The sequence below is a fragment of the Alosa alosa genome, chromosome 5 (assembly GCF_017589495.1).
Source record: "Alosa alosa isolate M-15738 ecotype Scorff River chromosome 5, AALO_Geno_1.1, whole genome shotgun sequence".
In the NCBI taxonomy this organism is placed as follows: Eukaryota; Metazoa; Chordata; class Actinopteri; order Clupeiformes; family Clupeidae; genus Alosa; species Alosa alosa.
Genome location: NC_063193.1, coordinates 27,066,550 through 27,092,883, shown reverse-complemented (window position 1 = coordinate 27,092,883; position 26,334 = coordinate 27,066,550). Strand labels below are relative to the sequence as shown.

The window sequence follows — 26,334 nt, the reverse complement described above, 5'->3', positions numbered from 1 at the left end:
GTGTGTGTGTGTGCGCGTCCTCTTCTACTTGGTGTGGGCCATAGTGTGTGTGTGTGTGCGCGTCCTCTTCTACTTGGTGTGGACCATAGAGGTGTGTGTGTGTGTGTGTGTACTTGGTGTGAGTCCTCTTCTACTTGGTGTGTGTCCTCTTCTACTTGGTGTGGACCATAGAGGTGTGTGTGTGTGTGTGTGTGTGTGTGTGTGGTCCTCTTCTACTTGGTGTGGACCATAGAGGTGTGTGTGTGTGTGTGTGTGTGTGTGTGTGTGTTGCGTCCTCTTCTACTTGGTGTGGACCATAGAGGTGTGTGTGTGTGTGTGTGTGTGTGTGCCTCTTCTACTTGGTGTGGACCATAGAGGGTGTGTGTGTGTGTGTGTGTGTGTGTGTGTGTGTGAGTCCTCTTCTACTTGGTGTGGACCATAGAGGTGTGTGTGTGTGTGTGAGTCCTCTTCTACTTGGTGTGGACCATAGAGGTGTGTGTGTGTGTGTCCTCTTCTACTTGGTGTGGGCCATAGAGGTGTGTGTGGTGTGTGTGTGTGTGTGTATGTGTGTGTGTGTGTGTGTGTCTTGTGAGTCCTCTTCTACTTGGTGTGGGCCATAGAGGTGTGTGTGTGTGTGTGTGTTTGCGCGTCCTCTTCTACTTGGTGTGGGCCATAGAGGTGTGTGTGTGTGTGTGTGTGTGTGGAGTCCTCTTCTACTTGGTGTGGGCCATAGAGGTGTGTGTGTGTGTGTGTGTGTGTGTGTGTGCGCGTCCTCTTCTACTTGGTGTGGACCATAGTGTGTGTGTGTGTGTGTGTGTGTCGTCCTCTCCTACTTGGTGTGGACCATAGAGGTGTGTGTGTGTGTGTGTGTGTGTGTGTGTGTGTGTGTGTGTGTGTGTGTGTGCACGTCCTCTTCTACTTGGTGTGGACCATAGAGTGTGTGTGTGTGTGTGTGTCCTCTTCTACTTGGTGTGGGCCATAGAGGTGTGTGTGTGTGGCGTCCTCTTCCTAGTGGTGTGGGCCAGAGGTGTGTGTGTGTGTGTGTGTGTGTGTGTGTGTGTGTGTGTGCGTCCTCTTCTACTTGGTGTGGACCATAGAGGGTGTGTGTGTGTGCGTCCTCTTCTACTTGGTGTGGACCATAGAGGTGTGTGTGTGTGTGTGTGTGTGTCCTGTGTCCACCTGGGCCATAGGGTGTGTGTGTGTGTGTGTGTGTGTCATCTTCTACTTTGTGTGGACCATAGAGCGGTGTGTGTGTGTGTGTCCTGGCGTCCTCTTGGACCATTGGTGTTATTATTATTGTAGAGGTCTTGTGTGTGTGTGTGTGTGTCTTGCGTCCTCTTCTACTTGGTGTGGGCCATAGGAATTGTGTGATGGTCCTCTTCCTTGGTGTGGGCCATTCTACTGTGTGTGTGAGGTGAGGTGAGGTGTGTGTGAGGTGAGGTGTCCTCTTCTACTTGGTGTGGTGTGTAGGAGTGTGTGTGTCCTCTTCTACTTGGTGTGGGCCATAGAGGTGTGTGTGTGTGTGTGTGTGCGCGTCCTCTTCTACTTGGTGTGGGCCATAGAGGTGTGTGTGTGTGTGTGAGTCCTCTTCTACTTGGTGTGGACCATAGAGGTGTGTGTGTGTGTGTGTGTGTGTGTGAGTCCTCTTCTACTTGGTGTGGACCAGTGGAGTGTGTGTGTGTGTGTGTGAGGTGAGGAGAGGTGAGGTGTGTGTGTGTGTGTGTGTGCGTCCTCTTCTACTTGGTGTGGACCATAGAGGTGTGTGTGTGTGTGTGTGTGGTGCGTCCTCTTCTACTTGGTGTGGACCATAGAGGTGTGTGTGTGTGTGTGTGTGTGTGTGTCGTCCTCTTCTACTTGGTGTGGACCATAGAGGTGTGTGTGTGTGTGTGTGTGTGTGTGTGTGAGTCCTCTTCTACTTGGTGTGGACCATAGAGGTGTGTGTGTGTGTGTGTGTGTGTGTGCGAGTCCTCTTCTACTTGGTGTGGGCCATAGAGGTGTGTGTGTGTGTGTGTGTGTGTGTGAGTCCTCTTCTACTTGGTGTGGACCATAGAGGTGTGTGTGTGTGTGTCCTCTTCTCCTCTTCATAGAGGTGTGTGTGTGTGTGTGGTGTGTGTGTGTGTGTGTGTGTGTGTGAGTCCTCTTCTACTTGGTGTGGACCATAGGTGTGTGTGTGTGTGTGTGCGTCCTCTTCTACTTGGTGTGGACCATAGAGGTGTGTGTGTGTGTGTGTGTGTGGCGTCCTCTTCTACTTGGTGTGGACCATAGAGTGTGTGTGTGTGTGTGTCCTCTTCTACTTGGTGTGGACCATAGAGGTGTGTCAATGTCCCTCTTCTACTTGGTGTGGGCCATAGAGGTGTGTGTGTCCAAGGTCCCTTCTACATGGTGTGTGGACCATAGAGGTGTGTGTGTGTGTGTATGTCCTCTTCTACTTGGTGTGGACCATAGAGTGTGTGTGAGTCCCTTCTACTTGGAATTGTGGACCCAGGTGTGTGTGTGAGTCCTCTTCTACTTGGTGTGGACCATAGGGTGTGCGTGCGTGTGTGTGTGTGTGTGTGTGGTGTGTGTGTGTGTGTGTGTGTGTGTGTGTGTGTGTGTGTGTGTGTGCGAGTCCTCTTCTACTTGGTGTGGACCATAGTGTGTGTGTGTGCAGGTCCTCTTGACGTGCGAGTGGACCATAGAGGGTGTGTGTGTGTGTGTGTGTGTGTGTGATCCCTTCTACTTGGGTGTGGACCATGGTGTGTGTGTGTGTGTGTGTGTGTGTGCTTCTACGTCCTCTTCTACTGGGTATGGGCCATAGAGGTGTGTGTGTGTGTGTGGAGTCCCCCCCACTTGGTGTGGACCATAGAGGTGTGTGTGAGGTGGGGCGAGGTGAGACATGTGTGTGTGTGTCTTGTGAGTCCCTTCACTTGGTGTGGGCCAGAGGTGTGTGTGTGTGTGTGTGTGTGTGTGTGTAGTCCTCTTCTACTTGGTGTGGGCCAGGGGTGTGTGTGTGTGTGTGTGTGTGAGGTGTGTGTGTGGGGTGAAAATTGTGTGTGGCTGTGTGGTCCTCTTCTACTTGGTGTGGACCATAGAGGTGTGTGTGTGTGTGTGTGCGCGTCCTCTTCTACTTGGTGTGGACCATAGAGGTGTGTGTGTGTGTGTGCGCGTCCTCTTCTACTTGGTGTGGACCATAGAGGTGTGTGTGTGTGTGTGTGTGTAGCCGTCCTCTTCTACTTGGTGTGGACCATGGGGTGTGTGTGTGTGTGTGTGTGTGGCGTCCTCTTCTGCTTGGTGTGGACCATGGGAGAGGTGTGTTGTGTGTGTGTGTGTCTGTGAGTCCTCTTCTACTTGGTGGACCATAGGGGTGTGTGTGTGTGTGTCTGATAAGCGGCTGGCGTCCTCTTCTACTTGGTGTGGACCAGAGGTGTGTGTGTGTGTGTGTGTCTGTGAGTCCTCTTCTACTTGGTGTGGACCATCAGGTGTGTGTGTGTGTGTGTGAGTCGTCCTCTTCTCACTTGGTGTGGACCATAGGGTGTGTGTGTGTGTGTCCCTCTTCTACTTGGTGTGGACCATGAGGTGTGTGTGGAGTCCTCTTCTACTTGGTGTGGACCAGGTGTGTGTGTGTGTGTCGTCCTCTTCTACTTGGTGTGGACTATAGAATTGTGTGTGATTGCGTCCTCTTCTACTTGTAGTGTGGGCCATAGAGGTGAGGTGTGTGTGTGTGTGAGTCCTCTTCTACTTGGTGTGGGCCATGGAGGTGTGTGTGTGTGTGTGTGTGTGTGAGGTGAGGTGTGTGTGTGTGTGTGTGTGTGTGTGAGTCCTCTTCTACTTGGTGTGGACCATAGAGGTGTGCGTGCGTGTGTGTGCGTGTGTGTGTGTGTGTGTGTGTGTGTGTCCTCTTCTACTTGGTGTGGACCATAGAGGTGTGTGTGTGCGTGAGTCCTCTTCTACTTGGTGTGGACCATAGAGGTGTGTGTGTGTGTGATCCCCTCTTCTGAGTCCTCTGGTGTGTGGACCATAGTGGGCAATGTGTGTGTGTGTGTGTGTAGGTCCCCTTCTACTTGGTGTGGACCATAGAGGTGTCGATGCGCAGGTGTGTGTGTGTGTGTGTGTGTGTGTGTGTGTGTGCTTGGAGTCCCTCTTCTACTTGGTTGTGGACCATAGGGTGTGTGTCTTTGAACCTCTTCTACTTGGTGTGGACCATAGAGGTGTGTGTGTGTGTGTGTGTGTGTGTGTGTGTGTGGAGTCCTCTTCTACTTGGTGTGGGCCATAGAGGTGTGTGTGTGTGTGTGTGTGTGTGTGTGTGTGTGAGTCCTCTTCTACTTGGTGTGGGCCATAGAGGTGTGTGTGTGTGTGTGTGTGTGTGTGAGTCCTCTTCTACTTGGTGTGGGCCATAGAGGTGTGTGTGTGTGTGTGTGTGTGTGTGTGGTCCCTTCTACTTGGTGTGGGCCATAGAGGTGTGTGTGTGTGTGTGTGTGTGTGTGGTCCTCTTCTACTTGGTGTGGGCCATAGAGGTGTGTGTGTGTGTGTGTGTGTGTGTGTGCAGTTCCTCTTCTACTTGGTGTGGACCATAGAGGTGTGTGTGTGTGTGTGTGTGCGTGTGAGTCCTCTTCTACTTGGTGTGGAGGTGTGTGTGTGTGTGAGTCCTCTTCTACTTGGTGTGGACCATAGAGGTGTGTGTGTGTGTGTGTGTGTGTGTGTGTGTGTGTGTGAGTCCTCTTCTACTTGGTGTGGACCATAGAGGTGCTGAACAGAAGCTTCTGCTTCTTCTTCTTCTTCTTGCCCCCTTTCTCTTCTAAAACAGAGGGAACACCACAAAGAACACAGAGTTAGCTAGAACACAGAGTTAGCTAGAACACGGAGTTAGCTAGAACACAGAGTTAGCTAGAACACAGAGTTAGCTAGAACACGGAGTTAGCTAGAACACAGAGTTAGCTAGAACACGGAGTTATCTAGAACACGGAGTTAGCTAGAACACAGAGTTAGCTAGAACACAGAGTTAGCTAGAGCACATGCGGGTTTGACCAACATCCAACATGGTAGTCATGTAAATTACACAAAATACATATTTAAGAGAAAGGTGTGTGGTACACACACACACACACACACACACACACAATGCAAAGTACACATAGTGTGAGAGATGGTCACACTACCCATACACACAGGGTGTGGTGGAGGGGGTAGGACCACCTTCTGAAAACACACACACACACACACACCTGGTATGGGAGCAGGCTGTGGGGTGGCCGGGGGCCCATTGTCCAGCTGCATCAGCGCCTTCTCAAAGGCCTGGCTGAAGGAGTTCTGGAAGCTGGGCACAGGAACCCGGTCTGAGCAGTCACTCTCCCCATCACTGTCTGCCACTGGGGGGGCCAGCAGCATGTCCACTGATGGAGAAGATAAAACAGTGGTGGTGGGGGGATTACAATAAAGGAAAGATGGTAGGAGGAAAGACATTAGACTTCTAAACAGATTGATTTTGGGATTGACAAACATCTGATCTTATTTTAGGATGTAGCCTACCACCAATCCCAGCACACACTCAATTTAACATAATCTCTCCTTTCTTTGGGGGAGAATAGTGTGTGTCTGTGTGTGTGTGTGTGTCGTGTATCTCACCTTTCTTTTGGGGTGATCTTAGGCCCAACATCACCCCTGGCTTTGCCATCTCGGAGCATCTGTAATGCAGAGACAATAGGTCAGCAACTCACAGATGCCACAAGGACACAACAGAGAAAAAGAATCAACGTGAAAGAATCAACGTTCACTTCTTTCTGACAGTCAGAGTGTTTGTGTGTGTGTATGTGTGTAATGAAAATAGCACAATGATATGCTTTTGATCAGACCTGTGGGAATGTATAACATATTTCCATCAATGTTTAGATCTGTAACTTATTCTGTGTTAAGGTCCAAATAAAAGCATTAAAGTGTGTGTGCGTGTGTGTGTGTGTGTGTGTGTGTGTGTACCTGGGCGAAGGACATGCAGTGGGAGTCATCCTCCATACTGCCCACGCTCAGCACAGGACTGTGTCCGCCCAGACTGGGGATCATCAGTCCATCTGTAACAGCAGCACCAAACCACACCACCAAGGGGAGCACAAGAGAGATGGGGAGCAGCCAGGAGGGGACAAAAACTGACTGCTGATAATGATGAAAAAGTTGTATCAGAATGTGTCAGTATACATGTTATAATAGTAGTTATGGTGGGAACTGCCATATGGTGATAATATGCATCTTAATATTGTTACACATAATACAGTATTGTTCCAGTTCCAGTTTTACAATACAAAAGGTTTTACTCTTTTCTCAAATATATTAAGCCAAACTAAAGCCACACTAAACTTTTTGCACACTGGGAGTCTCTGGAGTGGCAAGTTTAATCAACTTCCTTTCCCTTTTTTTGCTGTGACGCAAGGGAGGAATGAGGTGTTGCGCCATCTTGTGGACTTTAGAAACAATGTTGTCACAGCAACAATGTTGAGTGCATATGCATGCACCAAAATCTCAAAACCTCCTATTTTCAGGTGTATATTGTAAGTACAGAGACTCTTGCAATTGAGTTCTGGTGCACTCTACTGTACTTCTATCTGTGGTCCTTGAGATGCTTCTACAACTTGATTGGACATTATTAGGAGAGACACACATCTGTCTTTATAAGGTCTCACAGTTGATGGTGTATGTCAAGCAATGAGTGAAAACCAAGCCATGAAGTCCAGAGAATTGTCCGTAGACCTGCGAGACAGGGTGTGGTCAGATCTGGGGAAGGATACAAGCATTCAAAGTGCTTGTGCCCAAGAGCACGTCTCAGATCCACCACCAATCCTTGTGTATGGAGAAGCTCTAACAACAACAAAGGAGTTCACCTACCTTGGCAGTACTGTAAGATTTGATGGGGGTGCACACAATGACATAAAAAACAGAATCAATAAAGCCAGGAATGCGTTCAGAATGTTGAACAACATATGGAAGTCACAGCAATATAGAACAAAGACAAAACTGAGGATATATCAGAGTTGTGTGCTATCCACCCTCCTGTATGGAGCAGAATGCTGGAGGATGACAACAAGCGACCTGTGTCAACTGCCATTCTTCCACACAAAAAGTCTACGAAGAATATGTCGAATTTTTTGGCCCAATAAGATATCCAACAAAGATCTACTGACTAGATGCCAACAAGACAGCATGGATAGTATTATAACAAAGAGGTGCTGGAACTGGATTGGACTTTCTGATTGATTGGATGTTCTGAGAAGAGAGCAAGACAGCATCCCAAGAATAGCCCTTCGCTGGACACCTAAAGGGAGAAGAAAGAGAGGACGACCCAAGAACACCTGGCGGCGCACAGTAGAAGAGGAAATGAAATATATGAACCTGACATGGGAGGGTGTCCAGAAAACAGCCCAGAATTGACCAGAGTGGAGAACCTTTGTTGCTGCCCTACTTGCCAGGAGGCAAAACGGGCAGTAAGTAAGTAAGTAAGTAAGTAAGTAAGTAAGTAAGTAAGTAAGAGCATGGTAGCCTCCATCATTCTCAAATGGAACATTTTGGAACAACCGTCTTCCTAGATCTGACCACTCAGTCAAACTGAGTAATCCGGGACGTAGGGCCTGGGTCAGACTGTATGTGTTGGGTAGTGGAAGGACCAACATCAAGCATTAGACCAGGGACAGTGCACTCATCTTGTCCATAGAGAAGTTATTTCTTTCAGCCAGAACATATGAAGCCTCTAGTTTCAAGTCAAAGCAACAAGGACTGTTTCATATCAACACTAGCATTTTCCTGATAATTGTGTTTGTTGTTATTGTTGCTGTTTGTAGGTTGATACTTGGATATTGTTGATGCAAAAAAGGTAGACTACATGTCAACAAAATGCAAGATTGCAACTGCAAAATTGCACAAATTAAATCACCTGAAAACTATTATTATTATTATTACTATAATACTATTATTTTTTGCACACATATAATATTAATATAATAATGTTCCATTTTAAGCCTTATGTGACAAAATACATATAAAAAAGATATTCTGTATTCTGAAACATCTGTATAATAATAATGAATACAATCATACCTGAAAATAACTGTTTTGTGAAAATATATGTTGAAACAGGTGAAAAAATCATTTTATTTATATATAATTTTTCTTAATGTTCAATGACCCCAAAAGACAGTCCAACACAGTCCAACATTTCAAAGAACCACATAGCCCCCCGTAGCCAACCCAAAAGGCCTCAGGTAGAGGTGAGAAGGTGAAACCGAAACTTATGGGTAATGCTAGCAAAGATTGTTAAGACGGAGCAAGATGTTTCATCAGGAGCCACTTCCGGGAACCCGGATCGCACGAGGGGGGGGTCAAAATCCCCCTTTATGCAGAGCAGAGGCAGCGACTGCTCCATTGAAGTCTATGGGCATAGCTCAGAATTTCACCACATATGCTAAGGTCTTGGTTCTATAGAGTTAGGAATGTGAATTTCGGGCACGTTTTCATGATCCTCAAACCCTTCTGAACATTTCAGGTACATTTTTAGCATTTTTGAGCATTCCAGTCTGGAGAAAATCAACCTTATATCAGGTGTGCGCCGGTTATTTATGCAGCTGCTGTTGGCCGGTTGCAACGTACGCTCGTCAATACGTCATCGACACGCCTCTTTATGCAGACAGGATTCGATCCCCATTTTGCGCCCATAGACATGAACTACGACGAAGTATCTTGCTCCGCCTTAACAATCTTTGATGCTAGGCCTGCAGGCACTGGATCCATTTTGTTTGAGACAAGACATCGAGGAAGAAGAAAAGTAAACTAAACTTAAACTAAGCAACAGGTAAGAATGTTACATATGACAGAGAGAGAGAGAGATTGAGATGGGGGGCAAGCGCTAAATAATTTATATTTATATTCGTAGTGATTCTCTTTCATTTATCGATACCTTATAAGGCCTAGATGCTATGCATTATAATGATAATTTATTTAGCCTATTTTTCACAAAGTGGGTGCACGGGCGTTGGTCTGATTCAACCTCGCTAAAGGCTAAACCTTTCTATAAGTCTCGCTAATTTTAGTGAGAGCTCCGTTCATTACGTGAATCCCGACAGGCTAACTATGGGAATAGGCTATGCCTCAGAACTTGCCTGGTCGGTAGCAGGTTAACTTTCAACTTTCGGTTTCGGTTCGGTTGCAAAAAAAATATCAGTCGAAAAAATGAGTTACAAAAGACGGTTCCATCAACCTGTGCTCATGTTCTCACCACCTGTAGCCTACCTGAGGCCCCTGGGCTATGGAGCTCTTTGAGCCCACTCGTCCGATATTTAAATCAGCCCGATCGCAAATCAAACCGCGACTATTTTAATTAAGAAGACAAAATGATACCCGACCCGCACTCTGACCGGCTAAGCCTGGGGTGTCAAACTTATATTAGTTAGTGGGCCGGATTTGTTGGAATGAGACCTCATGGGGGGCCGTCATTGTCAAGGTTATTATAATTTTTCTGCAGTGTTGTTTGATTATATCACTTAGTGTATGAGAAAACAAGTACACAATAATGTACTGCTGTCATATAGGCTACTGCTCTTTCTCTCTTGAAATGCTCTACTTCCATGTTAGTTTTTCTGCTTCTTCCTTCCTGGGTATAGTTTGTAGTGTTACCAATTTTTATAGAGATATTGCTTATTACACATTGTTGAATGTGATCTTTTTTTCTAATTTTCCATTCCTACCCAAAACATCTAGGATGCCGTATGAAACCTGCTGGCGGGCCTGATCTGGCCCCCGGGCCTTATGCTTGACACCCCTGGAATAAGCCTACGTACAAAATGTGAGCTTTTGGTTGATTTTGCCTAACATGTAGCATATCTTATTGAGCCTATGTAAAACCTAAGCCTACAGGCACAGCCTTCCTTAATCACGTCAGTCTACCAATTACATCCCTTATCAAATAGGCCTAGGCTAACCGCACGAACAAAAGCTTTTAACTTTTACAACGCTTGGTGTGTGTGTGTGTGTTGAAATTCTGGCTGCAAAACACCATTTTAATAGCCTATAAATCTAGCCGCACCCTAGCGGAGGCAAATTAGATGTTAATGTGGGTCTGGCTCGTCAGGCTACCATTTTAACGCAGTTTGGGAGGAACAGAAATAGGGCCTTACAGAGCAAGCAGCTCTAGCTCATGTGACATGAACATGGGAAATGGCTACCTTATGCATCACTTCACTGCCCAAGTTGTTGCTTCTAACCTAGGCCTACTATGTTATCTCCAGAGTGGTTCAGTTTGTCAGTCAGTCTCAGCCTCTAGCTCCTAGCCCAGGGGTTCCCAAACTTTTCCATGAAAAAGGCCCCCCGAAAACCACTAGATTCTGGCCAAGGACAGCTTGATGTGTTATTAAGAAAAAATGGAAAAGTCCTGTCGTCCACAGCCAAGCCAGGCAGAATCTCCTGCAGTCAGCCCAGGGATGGGAAATGGAGGTTGACCTCAGGAGGAAACTGCTTATGCCTTGCTTGAGCGATGTTTTGAAAAGTGTTTGGAATCAGGAGGAAAATATACTCACAAGAATGAGAATAGGGCACAGAAGCTTAACCTTTTTAACACTAATGATGACATCCAACTGATGATAACATCCAAAAGTTATTTGAGAGTGCTTCTATACTGCAAGATGTCATTGCTGCCCAGATGAAAAAAACATGGAAATTTGAATTGAACACAGCTGACGCTGAACGGCATGTCCACAAAGCGTTGTATGCCTTTATGTGTTGGGTAGTGGAAGGACCAACATCAAGCATTAGACCAGGGACAGTGCGGTCATCTTGTCCACAGAGAAGTTCTTGTTGATACTTGGATATTGTTGATGCAAAAAAGGTAGACTACATGTCAACAAAATGCAAGATTGCAACTGCAAAATTGCACAAATTAAATCACCTGAAAACTAGCTCATTATTATTATTATTATTATTATTATTATTATTATTATTATTATATGAAATGGAGGTTGACCTCAGGAGGAAACTCCACTTCCCCGAGGCAGTACTATCCACACTTTGTCCGTCACTTTGATGTCCACAATAGAATAAAAGCAAATAAAGTAGCCCAGGCCTAGTTTATATTAACAGGTTCTTTATGATCATTAAAAAAAGAGCCTAGTTAGTTGACCATTGAAATAGCCTATTTCACGTGTAGGACCTAATAGAGATGAAGAAAATTTGTGTAAAGCCTCTGACCCCTTGTAGGTAGAGGTGAATTGACAAAATCAGTAGGGTATATCTTTGAATGACAGGCAGGCGATATTATTTATTAGCCCTAATCCACACTGCTGTTGTGTTCAGATGAATTGCATGTGGAATTTCCGTAACCATGTTGAAGAGGGCGACATCACCCGAACCATTCAGGTCAGAGAAAAGGTAGGCAACTGGTGTTCTTTGCACTCTTACACAATATAAATGATTGAAGAGGGTTTTTAACTGATTAATGCTTCTGAGTTAAGACATATTTTAAAGGATGCATGGCCCAGTGAGTCTGGCCTGGGAATATGCAGTCTCTAATCTTTTAAGTTATTTTTTTGATTTGACATTTAGGTGTTTTTGGTAATCAAAATGTGCAACAAGCTTTGATGATCATAGTTTCCAATGTGTTTTTAAGACTGAAGCAGGAAAGACCAGACTCCCCTGCACCCAGCTGTCTAAATGTGTGAGTATTAATAAAACTAAGCTATTTCAGTCAAGGTCAGCTGAGCCATTCTTTCTGAGTGCACCAATTTGTTGCATGATTATCATAGACTAACCGGGTTGGCTTCATTCTTCAGATTAGAATGTTGCTGCTTGATTATTATATGAATGAGACATGAATGACCATGAATATGATCCAAGAGTCACCTGAAACATCCTTCTTAATCAGAGCATCTTATTTTCAGATCATTTATATTTTGAATTTTGAAAATAGATTTTCTTTATTCTAAAAAAAGCTGTTCGTCTAGAACAACCGCTAACTTTGTTATTGGTTATCATTCTTTTGTAGCCTATATCATGATTTCAGCCTGAAGGTAGAGAAATCAGACTCACTTTACACCCAGCTGTAGGTCTCTAAAGTTAATGGATCCACATGAAAATGTTAAAGAACAATGTAAACCTCTGGATTTAGGGTCACCTATACATTTTTCACTTAAAACAAGCTTTGTTTTCACACTGGAGAGATTATACCTGTTTTCAGGCTTGAAATATTATTAAGATGGCTTACAGTAAACTATTGTAAATCCTAAAGGGATAATTAGGATGGAGAATAAGTTCAAGAAGTGACATTGGAAGGAATTCAGATTTGCTTGAAGCCCAAGCTTCCCATTTTAATACACATGTTGTATTTAAAAAATATGTTTAATGCACATATTTTCACTTGTGTATTTTCATTTTGCCTTAATTTGGATCATCAGCACTGCATTAGACACAGATGTTCATATGCTAACTGAAGTTATTACACGGCTCTTCAGAGTGCTGCAGAACGTTCCATTCACATGAATGGGCCTTCCCAACGCTCGGGCCTATGTTAAATCTACATAAATCACCGGGCAAAGCATTTAATGACCGCTGTCAATGGCAACGGGTTTTGTGCTTCTGATTAATGTCTTTCATATCACTACGCTAAGGACTGGAACTTCATTCAAACGTGAAAGCAGACGGTTGATCAGCTGTGTTCTAAAGAATGTTTGATTCAAGTTCAGCAGCGCAGGTTGTTAAGTAACTATTTGTTTCTCAGAAAATGCCATGATGAACGGTAACAAATAGGCTAGGTTATGTAGGCTAAAGTCATATCGCGGGGAGTTTATTATTTCGCTTTTGGCAAGTAGTCGAGATAAAGCGGGATGTATAGACGCCGCCCGGTCATTATTGTGAAATAAGTCCCTTCAGGCGAACAAGACCCTCTGCTGCGCTGCCGAGGTCCGGCCCGCCCTGTCGGGACTTATTTTCCCAGTAATGACCGGGCGCTCTATACATTATATCCCTACGTAAAGGTTTTATTGTTCATCTGCTTCATGCTTCCGCAAGATACAGAATTCTGTGGCGATGTAGTGTATTGTTCTCTTGTTTTGGGCTCTACACATTTTCTCTCAATGATGATCTTGTTCTTAGTATTGTAAGGAGGGCTGGTTCTGTTAAGGATTATATAGTTGATGTAGCCTGGAAAATCCAGACCCTGATAATCTAATGATAAGGGTCTGGCAAAGAACAATGTAATGGCCCAACTCGAGGGGCGGCAACAAGCATGCATTTAAAAATCTCACTGCACGCAATTGGATAACACTAGACCATGTTTACTCTGAATGATTTCGGACTTCGACGCAATCGGATAACAATGTGTACTGTCCTCCAACGTTGCAGCGCTGTCTTCATCAGTTTAGCTGGTTCCCCGGAATGTTGGGGTAAAAGTAACGTGCATCATTGCTCTTTGCCAGAGTGTCTCGCAGAGACCATTCCATTGTGCTCTCGAGAACTCTGGATTTCCGGGGTAAAGTTGATGTACATCAAGAATAGAACCCTTATTTTCAGTTTTTATTTTTCCAAAAGTGATGTCATTAAACAAGTTCATATGAACAATATATGTTGTGATTTCAGTCTAAAGCAGGAGAGGTCAGACTCATCTACACCAAGCTGTACATCAAAGGATCTACCTGATCAATTTAAACTAGCATTAAGACTACTTGACTCAAGGTGAGTTTAGTTTGCCGGTTCACTGAAATGCTCCTCACCACTGTTCACTGATAAATTATGATTGTGGTAATGTTTATAGTTATTGTATTTAGCAGACATTTTGTCTAAAACAACTTACACAATATTACAATACATTACAATAGTTAAAATTACCAGTAAACAGACTAAAAAACGTGGTAAGCCTGCATTAAGCAAAATAGATACTAATTAAATAAATAAATAATTAATACATTGATTGATAAAGTGTGTGGTCTTCATGCAGTACAGTTAAACGGTGTTAAGTAATTACACTGTCTGCTTATATCTCTACAGTGAGCTGACTACCAGTCTCCTGACAAAGGGCCACTTCACATGCTCCGTGTGTACGGAAGTGCTGAAGGACCCAGTCTCCATCCCCTGTGGACACAGTTACTGCAGGCAGTGCATCACCTCATACTGGGCCCAGCCTAACCATGCAGGACACTATGCCTGTGCCCAGTGCTCACAGACATACAGCTCCTGTCCTGCACTTTACACAAACTCAGCCTTAGCAGTAGTGGTCCAGAAGCTCCAGCACTTCAGTCCTGTTTCTCCTGATCATTGCTATGCTGGTCTTGGAGATGTGGCCTGTGATTTCTGCACTGGGAGGAAACTCAGAGCTGTGAAATCCTGTCTGACCTGCTCTGCCTCCTACTGTGAGTCTCACATTAGGCAGCACTACACAGTTGCAGCACTGCAGAAACACACACTGGTAGAACCCCAAATCCAGGAACAAAAGCTCAGTCAGCAGCACGACATCAAAATCGAAGACTTTAAATGTATTGAGGGTGAAGACCTAGAATGGGTAAGATATGTAGCAGTTACCGAGTTGTCTTTACGGCTGTGATTAAAAGTTAAATAATTTTTTGGTAGAATTAATTACAGATTCAGACTGATAAAAAACTTCTTATACAGATCTGTATGTGTCTATCGGTAACAACAGCATGGCTTATCAAATATAAATGTGTATCTATATATAGGTCTATATTACTTTAAAGCTGACTTTAGTCAAAATGAATTGAAACATTCTGGAGGCTAACAACGTGATGCTCACACTAAAGTCTCTCACCTGTTTCTATCTGTCCTGTATGACCCAGCTTTCATATGGCCTATGGTCTCCAGATGCAGATCAAAGTATCCAGCAAGGGACACTGGACCAACGGTACCTAACCCAGTATATTTCAGTGCAACATTCTATCATGGCCTTATGCTAAACCTGCTCTAGGCCAGATTGCCATGTATGGGGATTTACAGTGGGGCAACAATACAAGTTCTTACAACGGAATATTTGTCATTTGCTTTGGAAAATAGCTTTAAAAGAAGTTCATCATTACAAAATGAGAGAGAACATATTTCTAAAAACAATAAATCCATCCAAAAATTTGAACAGTCTGATTAGAAAGTGCATTGCAAATATTCTTACTTCCTGAACCAGGATTCTGCTATTTTGGCTATGTAGAAATGGAGTTGTAGGTTTAAATAAAAATATGAAATGTAGCATTGAGACAAAGAAGACTTTATTATCTATACTATCTACAATCAACAAAATGTTCTTCAGTTCTTCAGTCAACTGTGGCTAAATTATTAGATGAAGTGACATGGAAAGTGTGTGAAATTGTTCAACATCAAGTGTCAAATGAACTGTGAATGGTTGTCCATTTTAAAATTGGTACAAGTAGATACATCTGAGGGTATATATATATATATATAGGAACATTTCACAACTAATTAGGTGAACTGGAGCCATGATTGGGTATAGAAAAGAGCAGTCTCTCGCAGATGTTAAGATGTGGAGGTACTAATGACTCTGTGTAAACCTGTGTGGGCAAATGCTGAAACAATATTAGAATAATGTTTCTTTTTTCATCATCTATATTATATAATATCATTAAAATATTCAGAGAATCCAGAAAAATCTTTAAAACAAGGGACAGGACTGAGCTGGGGAGAGACCTCAGCTGGCACTGTATTGAAACCAGACCATTTTCTGTAAAGAAAATCATTGTATGGGCTCATGCTCAACCTGTGATAACCATTGTCTGTGAGCACAGTGTAATGCTCCATTCACAAATGCTAGTGTAAACTCTACCATGCAAAGAAGAAATTTTATTTAGACTTGACACAGAAATGCCACCATCTTATCTGGGTCCAAGTTCATTTAAGGTCGACTGAGGTAAAGTGGAAAACGGTCCTGTGGTTATACCAATCAAAATGTATCATTCTTTTTGGATATCATTGACTCCTCTTGGCTAAAGAGGAGAGGGACTATCCAACTATCCACCTTATCCAACTTGTTATAGGGTTCAGTTCAAAAGCCAGCATCTATGATGGTGTGGAGGTGCATAAGTGCCTATGGCATGGACATCTTGCCCATCTGGCAAGGCCCATCAATTCTGAACTAGAAATGTAATGGCAGAGGAATTACAATAGTGGATGGAAAGCTGCTGGGTTAATGGTGGGGAGATTCCTGAAAAAAAACATTGAATCACTTAATCTTTGCGTTCATACAAACCCTTGTACCAAAAACCTTGTCGCCAGGCATTCTTGAGATATCACACTCAAGGTGGGTTTGGCCTTGACATTTGACTTCATCATTGAGTCCATACAAATGTTCACACCAAATTTGAAGCATGTGCGTCAAGCCGTTCTGAAGTTGTGACACAAGCATGAAAGCTGGCCTTTGGAAAATGTAATTCAGAGTATGCAATGCAAGACTACTGTACCTGCAAAACAGGGCTTTCAGTTGGTGTTGATGACTGCTCATTCTGCAGCCAGCTAACAATTACTTTGTCAGCGTTAAAATAATTGAATCAACGTCAGACTGCAACATTTATTCTACATCACTTTTGCACCCTTCATTAATATTAAAACAACGTTGAAATTCTAACTACAGATCAATGGGATTTCAATGGTATTTCCACTAAAATGAATATTGAAACAATGTTGAAATTACAACCAAACTAAAGATCAACGTGATTTCAGTGCTATTTCAATTCATATTAAACCTCAGTAAACCACTATTAGCCTAATCTGGCAAAATATTGGGAAATTCATATCCTGCTTTATCTACAGCCAGGATAAATTTGGCTAGGCCTAGGTATGTCTTGTTTAGGCTACACAAGCTTGCATAAATAACCATTGACAACTTGTTATCAGTTAAGCAAGTGCATTTATTCACTCTTCATCTAGAAATTCCGTGTACTGTGTTTTCCTGCCATCCATAGCAGTTGCAGTCAGCCCTGATCCTTCAGTAGCAGAGTGAAGCGGCACCTAACAGAAATAGGGGGGGGGGACAGCTGTTAGATAAATATGTTCAACTGAGCAACAAACTAACAGCTAAGCCTACAATCAAGTTATTTTACGCCAGTGGTTCTCAAACTTTTTCCTTCATTCCCCACTTAGATCAAGGGGCATTTTTAAACCCCACCTGTCCCTCATGGCTCTAAGAAAGTGGTAGGTCAAACTTAAAATTGTCAAATTTATTGAAATAATGACAAGTTCCAAATATATCCTCGACAGCAGAGTTAAAATCAGCTGGTGCTGCAGATATAATAATAAATAAATACATAATGTGCCATTGTAAATTAAACACACATATTTCTGTTTTCCAGCAACATATTAGGAAGCATAGGCCAATATTTTACAGCATTGTACAATATATTCAATGAAATACCAACATGCTGCATTAAATGGATCACTGCTGGTTGGAAAATATTTTTTGAAATAAACTTTGCAGGGATGTGATGTAGGCCTACAGTGGCTCCCGAATCAGACGTTTCAGTGATTTCACTCAAGATTCTCAAAGACATAATACTGTCGCGATCGAGGCCTGTCCCCATACCTCAAGTTTTTTGGTGAATGCAGTAATCTTAGATCTGCTAGGTGAGGTAGGTGCTTGTCTTAGCCTTGTAACTGGAGATTTAACTCATTGAGCCACTCATACAAGCGTAGTTCAAAGCGAAGGCTAAGTTTCAGCCAGTGTTTGTTTGCCATTTCCCTCGTCAGGCCAGCTATCTCTTCTGGGCTGGCTGGCAATTTGAGTGCTTAGCTAACTGCTACCGCCTCCACTGCACACAACCCTTGAACCTAGAAACATGAACTTACTATGTTGCTAAGCTACAAGTTTAAAAAGCTAGCGCCAGCTTGCTTGCTTACTTGATTAGCGAGTCGTTTTAAACAGACTTCACACACTCCATTCAAATACAAAACACAAATAATTGTAACTTACATTGGGTGTGGTAGGAAAAGCGTCCGTTCATTAAAATTAGTTTGTTGGACGAACAGACAACAAACGTAAACTTTCTTCAAGAGGATGCTTGACAGCAGCAGTGCCTGTAGAATCGAATCAATGAGGCAAAGGAGAAGCTACTGCGCATGCGCACAAAGTTAATTACTGGATGTGTAGTTTTAGGGAGCACCAGATTGTATGCATTAGAAGCTGATTCACAGGTGACACCTGTGCCAGTGTTCTAATTAGCCGGGGAACTTCTCTGGGAGCTTAACAAAGCGCGGCTGGCTTTAAGCCATTATGACATCACAGCCATACAAGTCTATGGGGGAAAAATGAGCCCCTATTTCTCAAAAGTATAAACTTTTAAGAAAATCTGAAAAAGTTACTCTGTTGTCCAACTCAGGCCTACACAGCGGTTATTTCAACATGTCTATGCGTTAGCGGTTAAATTAAAGCATTAATTCTTGAAAAGGTAAAAAGAACAAATGGCTATAATAACTAGAAAAGCATTTCCTGAAGGAAATACAGTGCATGCAAAGTTGTTGCTGGGTTGGTTGCTAGGGTAATTATAGTGGTTGCTATGCTATAAAGTGGTTGCTAGGATGTTGCTAGGGTAATTATAGTGGTTACTATGCTATAAAAAGTGGTTGCTAGGTTGTTGCTAGGGTAATTATAGTGGTTGCTATGCTAAAATAGTGTAATTAGTAAAAAAAAAAGTAAAACTAGTTAAAAGTTATTAAAATTTGGAGATATGAGAGAGGGATAGAAAATGGGGAAAGTGAAGAAAAGGAAGTGAAAGAAAGTTGAGATTAGAAGTGAGCTATTCAGTTGAATGGAGAGGGACACAGAGAAGAGGTTCCATTCAAGTTGCTGCAGGCAGTCAGTGAGAGAGCACAGGTGCGGTTGATTGCATTCTATTTCCTTAATAGCCTATTATGATGTCATAAAGCCATGTTAAGTCTATGGAGAATTTTAAAGTTTAGTTTTTATTTAATATCTCAAAAAGTAAAAAAAAGTCGTAGAAATATGAAAAGTCATAGAACGAAAATTTGTAGCAAAGTGCGTGTGAAGTTTTGAACCAAGTTTCTACGATAAGCGGTTCAAGCCAAATTAGGGCCTGGAAGAATAATAATAAGTCGGAAGAAGCCTGTGGAATAACAATACAGTGCATTTGCATGCAGTGTAATAATAATAATAATAAGAAGAAGAAGAAGCCAGGAGATTTCAAGATGGTGGATTCCATCCACTATAATGATGTTCACAGGTTTTGAGCATCACATTATGCCATCCAGGCAATGTGTTTTATCAGGGAAAACCTTGAATATTTCAGGAAGGTGATGGGCTCTATCTTACACCCAGCACAACATGGCGCCAAGCCTATAAGAATGATGAGGGATATGTTTTTCTAGAATACAAATAATACTAATGGTTCTTAACAATGTCAGATCAATTGAGTGCAATGTGTTTGTGTGGAAATACTGTAGGTTTACTACTTGGATATATAAGTATTTGCAGTGATTTGTTTGCAAAAGGTTAGACACATACCAGTATCCACCAAAATTAGTGTTCCTGTCATTACACACACAAGCACATTCATCAGAAATGTCTTTAGACAATGGAGTACACTTTATTTAATGTCAGTACATTCTGATTTCCAACATGTGATTTCAGAGTGAAGCTGGAGAAATCAGACTCTCCTGCACCCAGTTGTGTGACTCTGAAGTCAATGGATCCACCTGATGACTTTCAGCGGGAATCCAAACCTGATTCAATGTGAGTTCAGTAATTTTTCTCGGGCTGTAGTTTTTTTTTTTTTCATTTGGAATAAAATACCAGTCCAGTAAAGTCCCCTAAATGATAATGTAATTTACAACTCTTTCATCAGAAATGTCTTTAGCCAATGGACATTTTATTCAAAACGTCAGTACATTCTGATTTTCAATATGTTGTGATTTCAGTGTGAAGCTGGAGAGGTCAGACTCCCCTGCACCCAGTTGTGTGACTCTGAAGTCAATGGATCCACCAGACGACTTCAGAGGAGAATTTACACCACGTGACTCAAGGTAAACTCAATGGTAGATAATGTCAATGGTAGAAAACTCAATGGTGATATGAATAAATTGGTATAAAAATATAAATGTTCTTGCCCCCCCCCCACCCCCCCAAAATGCTTGTGTTTGTATTCCACAAGTTGTTGATTTAACCTGTACAGTTCCCTGTCAAATGTCAATTGTGAATGTTATACCTGAGAGTTTGACACTGGGGGGCCAGATGCATTACATTTTCTTTGAGCGGCTGGGCGTTATCAGCGCCATTGACACACATAATTCTTTAAAGCTGTCAGACCCAAGTTTCCGTCATTATTTATCAATCGTTCAATCCTTAGTGTAAAAATAGCCTTTCTCTGCCTTTCTCAACCTCAACATAAGTTAAAGGTTGCTTTTGATAGTACAAATACTTTCACCACAAAACTGTTGCTCTAAATAGCAATTCTGTTGTCTTTGAAAAGGTTCTCTTATTGGCGCATTGAACTGCAATTTGGATTAACACCTGCTTTTACAAAGTGGGAGTATTTACAGAATAGGCGTCTTGGCTCAGGAGCAGTCTTTGTACAGCGGAATACATAATTAGGCTCTTTACTCTTCCCCTCCATCTTTTTGACGCTAAACTCCCACTTTCCCCTGGATCCTCCCATGAATGCATATGCATGACATGACAATTAATCTGCCACTTTCAGCTCAGCGACGGGCAGTTCAGGACCTGTTTTACATGCCGCAATTTATCATTAACCTGTTTGTACACATCTGGCCCTGGGTATCTGTAGTTCAGATAGCAGTGTTTCCCACAGAATTGAATTCCATTTGTGGTGGTTGGTTTGCAGAATTAACTTGAATGCAACAGTTTTTAAACAAATTAGCACAGTGTGGTTATGATGCTAACCAGATTTAAGCACAATTTGGTACAAAACCTGGAAAATCATGGCCCTGGGTGATCAATAGTTCATATAGCAGTTGTCCCCACAAATAGAATTCAATGTATGGGAAACACTTTGGATAGTGTTTCTGTCATGTGGTTACAATGCTAACCAATTTATATTCAACAGTTAATTTGATCAATGTTGATATTGTTGTCCCCAAATAAGGACCACCTTACAGTTACCATGTTTATGTTAACCAGAGGTTAATGTTAACTAGATAGCTTGTTGGTACCTTATTTTGATCCTTTAATATGCAAATCATTTTGAGTAATTAATTACAGAGTGAAGCTGGAGAAATCAGACTCCCCTGCACCCAGTTGTGTGACTCTGAAGTCAATGGATCCACCTGATGACTTTAAGCAAGAATCCAAACCTGATTCAATGTGAGTTCAGTAATTTTTCTCGTCTACCAAGAGGCAACTGAACTGGTCTGGCAGTCTTACACGCAGTCTTAATATCTGAACTCTTTACGATGATCAGTTTGGCTGTAGTTTTTTAATTTGGAATAAAATACCAGTCCACTAAAGTCCCCTAAAATGGTAATGCAATTTTCAACTCTTTAATATTAGATCTAGTCTTAACTTTTTTTTAATCATGAACATGAATGTTTTGTGCATGATCATAGGCAGCATGCCAATTGGGTCTTATCCCCTGAAAGACCTGACTCCTTCCCACTAAGAGCATAAAAACTCCTCCCCTGTAAATCTTTACCCCCTTGCAATTGAGTGAACACTTCTTACATTATTAGACACTCTTACATATTCTTATTGATTATGTTGAATGAAGCCTATCATTTTAAAAGGGTTTTTTTTTATCTCTCTCAAGAATACCCTGAAGTAGGACAGCATGTGTAGATCATCATAGATTTTTTTTTTTCAATTTTAAAATTGAACATGTGATTTCAGTGTGAAGCTGGAGAGGTCAGACTCACCTGCACCCAGCTGTGTGTCTCTGAAGTCAATGGATCCACCAGACGAATTCAAAAAAAGAGGAACATTTACACCATATGATTCAAGGTGAGCGGCACATCATTCATTTAGAATGGAAGATGATTGATATAAATTATTATTACACGGCTCTTCATAATGCTGCCTAATGCTCCATTCACTTAAATGGGCCTTCCCAACATTCGGAGGTCTGATATTTCTCGATAACAGACCGTTGCTAAGTATAACAGACCGCTGTCAAGGAAAATGGGTTCTGTGCTTCTGTTTCACGTCTTTCATATCACTCCGTGAGTAGTCAGGTCACTTCTTGCATTGGAACTTCATTCAAAAGTGAAAGCAGACTGTTGATCTGTTCTAAAGAATGTTTGATTCAAGTTCAGCGTGTGTTGCAAACTATTTGTTCCTCAGCAAAAGCCATGATGAAACGGTAACAAATAAATGTAGAGTCATATCATATTGAGTTATTTTTTTTTTTTTCGTTTTGGCAAGTAGCTGTGTAATAAGCCTGATAATGTATAGAACACTGGTTATTATCCCTTCAGGACAAAGCAAGGCCCCTCCGCTGGCGTGTCAGGGTCCTGCTCACCCAGTCGAGACTTACTTTCCGATAATGATTGTTCTATACATCATCCCTTACTTAATGCCTCTAGGACTGTAGGTGAATATTACTGACAAAGTGACATCATGTGCTTAAAGCCTATAAAAATGGTGAGGGATATATTACCGTTGTTTGTCTCTAGAACACCAAAAATACTAATGACTCTTAACAATGTCAGATCAATTGAGTACAATTTGTTTGTGTGGAAATACTGCAGGTTTACTACTTAGTTGTAAGTATTTGCAGTGACTGGTTTGCAACATTTCAGACACAGACTAATATCCACCAAAATTAGTGTTCCTGTTATTACACACACAAGCACATTCATCAGAAATGTCTTTAGACAATGGAATACATTTTATTCAAAACGTCAGTACATTCTGATTTTCAATATGTTGTGATTTCAGAGTGAAGCTGGAGAGGTCAGACTCACCTGCACCCAGCTGTGTGTCTCTGAAGTCAATGGATCCACCAGAAGACTTCAGGGGAGAATTTACACCACGTGACTCAAGGTGAACACATCATTCATTTGTGAGGATTATTATTACACGGCTCTTCATAATGCTGCCTAATGCTCCATTCACTCAAGGTAAACTCTTTATCTGTTTAAAATGGACAATGATAGATGATGATTAGTAAGAAGTATGATTATTATTATTATTATTATTATTATTATTATTATTATTATTATTAATAATAATAATAATAATAATAATAATAATAATAATAAAAAGTGTTCTTGCTAGGTTATGTCTCCCACTACATATCAATTTAACCTACAGAGCACACTGTAAAATGTCCATTCGAATGAGAGTTTGACACTTCGGCCGGCATGGAATTTCTCATGGTCCTAAAGGCCATCCAACTATCTTCTAAATTCTTGACAAGGGAATGGTTATTTGTCTCACAGGATATAATTTGAGGTCCTTCTAGTGGGCCTGATGTACGTACATTTGCGAATATAGCGGTATCAGTGCCATGGCCAGGGTCTGAACAGCAGACCTCACAAGTCTGAAAAATCATTTTGGTTCTCATTTTCAGGGCACCCAAACACCTTGTTTTTTAATTTTTTAAATATTTTTTTCTTAATTCTCCATGATCCCTTCTTTTTAAAAACACCAATTTGACTTGTCTTATGCAAATCTTTCTTTTTTATTTTCCACCCTGAACATGGGCAAAATGCACCATTGAGATCAATATGTTTTGTATACTGTGGTAACTATGTTCTGTTCATTGCTTTTTGTGAGAGTGTTTCTACTAACTGGCTGTACCTTGGAAAGTATTGATCTTACATAAAAGTAATTTTACAGTGTGTCTCCTGGATAGCATAGGTACACCTGGTAATTTTTTCAGAATTTTTTGAGACCTACGTGCGTGGGCCCTGCTTGAATTGACGTGGAATGACCCTTATGAATGTTAACAACTGAGCGACATACTTCAATCACAAGTGCAGTTGAATGAAGTTAACTGATGACAACATTAAAAGGAATCAAACGTTTAGCGATCATAAAAAAATACAATACATGATGTTAACAAGCAGGGAGATAATGAAGAGCAGTAGTTCTACTCAGATCTAGCAAATAGGAAAGTTTATAAATAAGAAGAGGAACATGTGAGTTGTCTGTTACCTATTCCTGGTATTTCTGAGGGTTCAATAGTCATTTTGAATGTAAAATGTCCCTCTGTTGATATTGTCAACTCCGTCAGATGGACTTTACATAGTTTTAAAAAAAAAAGAATAGCTGATCTGTTCCCTCAAGGATATTTGTCCATTAAAGCAATACATTTCCAAAGTTCATGTGTATTTTTTATGCTTCTAAATATCACTCATTGTGAAGGTTTAAAACCTGTACAACCAAAACTGTATGCATTAAACACTGACTTTTCTGTTTTTAAAAATGTGATATAATTAATTTCAAAACCTGTGTGCATTGTTAAAAGAATGAAGAGAATGATAAGTCTATTTGTGGGAAGTTATTCAAAACATCATTTTATAGACATTTCTATGTGTCTGATGGTGTTGACAAAAATCGAGTGCGGGTCCAACAAACATGTAATTTATTAAAACTGGGAGGTTGAACCAAAACACGGTTAGATAGCCAAAGCTACATTTAACAAAGATGTGTTAATAGCTTTTGAAAATATTCTAATATTCTTTTATTCTTTTTATATTCTCGGTTTGTCCCTAATCTCAATAATCACTGCTTTAATATGCAAATATTTTACATTTATTTCAGACTGAAGCTGGAGGGGTCAGACTCACCTGCAGCCAGCTGTCTGTCTCTGGATCAACCTGATCACTTCAAGGATACATTTACAAGGTATCCCGACTCCCAGATCAGACTGCTAGACATTGGAAATGGCATATTTAAAATAAACATGACATTTCTGCAGTGAGGAAACAGTCTTTTAAAATACTTATCTACTGTGTATTCTTCTTTCCTGCAGTGACTTTATAGCCAATCTGCTGACAAAGGACCACTTCAGGTGTTCTGTGTGTACAGAAGTGCTGAAGGACCCAGTCTCCATCCCCTGCGGACACAGTTACTGCAGGCTGTGCATCACCTCATACTGGGCCCAGCATAACCATGCAGGACTCTATGCCTGTCCCCAGTGCTCACGGACATACAGCTCCTGTCCTGCACTTTACACAAACTCAGCCTTAGCAGTGGTGGTCCAGAAGCTCCAGCACTTCAGTCCTGTTTCTCCTGATCACTGCTATGCTGGTCTTGGAGATGTGGCCTGTGATTTCTGCACTGGGAGGAAACTCAGAGCTGTGAAATCCTGTCTGACCTGCTCTGCCTCCTATTGTGAAATCCATGTCACAGAGCATTACACAATTCCAGTATTGCAGACACATATATTGACAGAATGTACACACCAAAACCCCCCGGATATAAAGCAAACCCCCCCGGATATTAAGTATTATATTAAGACTGAAGAGCTAAATCAGGTGAGTTTTGTCTGTGTTTTGTGGAAGTATTGTTATCAGTTCAAAGAAATTCTAGTTCCCCTGTAGATTCTGTCTGAATGCATTTAGTGTTGCCAATACTTTAGAGACAGGATGAGCTTGGGGACCAGATGGAAACCACTCAGCAACTCTTTTCACTTATAAGCAGGGATTTTGGGGAGCTAGGAGGCATGACCAAATAGTAAAACGTAACGTGATGCACAGTTTTTCTAAATGCAAACAACGAGGTGCTTTGACAATGACAGAGGAGAATTCACCTTTAATGGGAGTTTACATGCTTTGTTTTATCGCTGGATTTTAGGATATATGGCATCCAATTATATTCTGATCTCCATTTCAAGTGTTCTAGCAGGCCTTAAACATGAGTGGAAGCTTTGTTGTCCGTAACGTTACAAATTGCCTGTCAAGGTTTGATTAATTTGAATGACTATCAGTTGACTTTGAAACATGTCCCTTACTTTGGATAGACACCTGGAATATTACATGTACTTACTGCAGTCTTGAAATATTAAACGATTTTATCATATGGTATGTAGGCTGTTTGATTGGTATTGATATTGCTAATGGTGGTGGTATGCTGCTAACAGAAAGTTAACTGCCAATACTGCTAATGTTAATGAATGAATAGGAACAAACACATATTTTGAGCTCCTGTCTCTGTTGTCCGTCACATGATTATTCTTTCCTGAAATGACATAGCTAGGCTACGCTTCACCGTAGCCTACATTTACTGGTGCTGAAAAAGAGCAATATTCTAAAGGGGTCAATAACATTAAACAAAAGAGTAGCCTAAGGTTAACCTAACATTTGGTACCTCAGATATTTGCTGCTAGTTAGCTGGTGAGTAGCAACTGAACAATTTGAAAGTCATGTCATGTGGCCGAAGAGAAACCAGATGTGTAACATGAATGGTTTTACTAATTTCATTGACCCTTCACCTCT

General features: G+C 41.7%; 2 protein-coding genes across 4 annotated transcripts; one reads left to right on the top strand and one right to left on the bottom strand.

The window, feature by feature from the left end:
• Positions 1 to 4,631: 4,631 nt before the first annotated feature.
• LOC125294269 (RING finger protein 10-like) lies at positions 4,632 to 5,344 on the bottom strand. The gene is made up of 2 exons (XM_048242803.1): positions 5,181 to 5,344; positions 4,632 to 4,753 (listed from the first exon to the last, which is right to left on the bottom strand). Exons 1-2 carry the CDS (start codon positions 5,341 to 5,343, stop codon positions 4,680 to 4,682), a joined length of 237 nt encoding a protein of 78 aa, XP_048098760.1. The 5' UTR covers position 5,344; the 3' UTR covers positions 4,632 to 4,679.
• A 3,354-nt stretch (positions 5,345 to 8,698) lies between these two features.
• On the top strand, positions 8,699 to 26,279 carry LOC125295343. Of its 3 annotated transcripts, none has more exons than XM_048244611.1 (14): positions 8,699 to 8,785; positions 9,691 to 9,775; positions 11,278 to 11,352; positions 11,591 to 11,638; positions 13,555 to 13,650; positions 13,963 to 14,473; positions 14,766 to 14,830; positions 19,571 to 19,672; positions 19,858 to 19,962; positions 21,158 to 21,259; positions 21,782 to 21,892; positions 22,829 to 22,933; positions 24,659 to 24,742; positions 24,870 to 26,279. In XM_048244611.1, exons 3-14 carry the CDS (start codon positions 11,306 to 11,308, stop codon positions 25,438 to 25,440), a joined length of 1,947 nt encoding a protein of 648 aa, XP_048100568.1. In that variant the 5' UTR covers positions 8,699 to 8,785; positions 9,691 to 9,775; positions 11,278 to 11,305; the 3' UTR covers positions 25,441 to 26,279. The 3 variants fall into 3 exon arrangements, with proteins under 3 accessions (XP_048100568.1, XP_048100570.1, XP_048100569.1); XM_048244612.1 differs by lacking the exon at positions 8,699 to 8,785 and adding an exon at positions 9,237 to 9,433; XM_048244613.1 differs by lacking the exons at positions 19,858 to 19,962; positions 21,158 to 21,259.
• Positions 26,280 to 26,334: the final 55 nt, after the last annotated feature.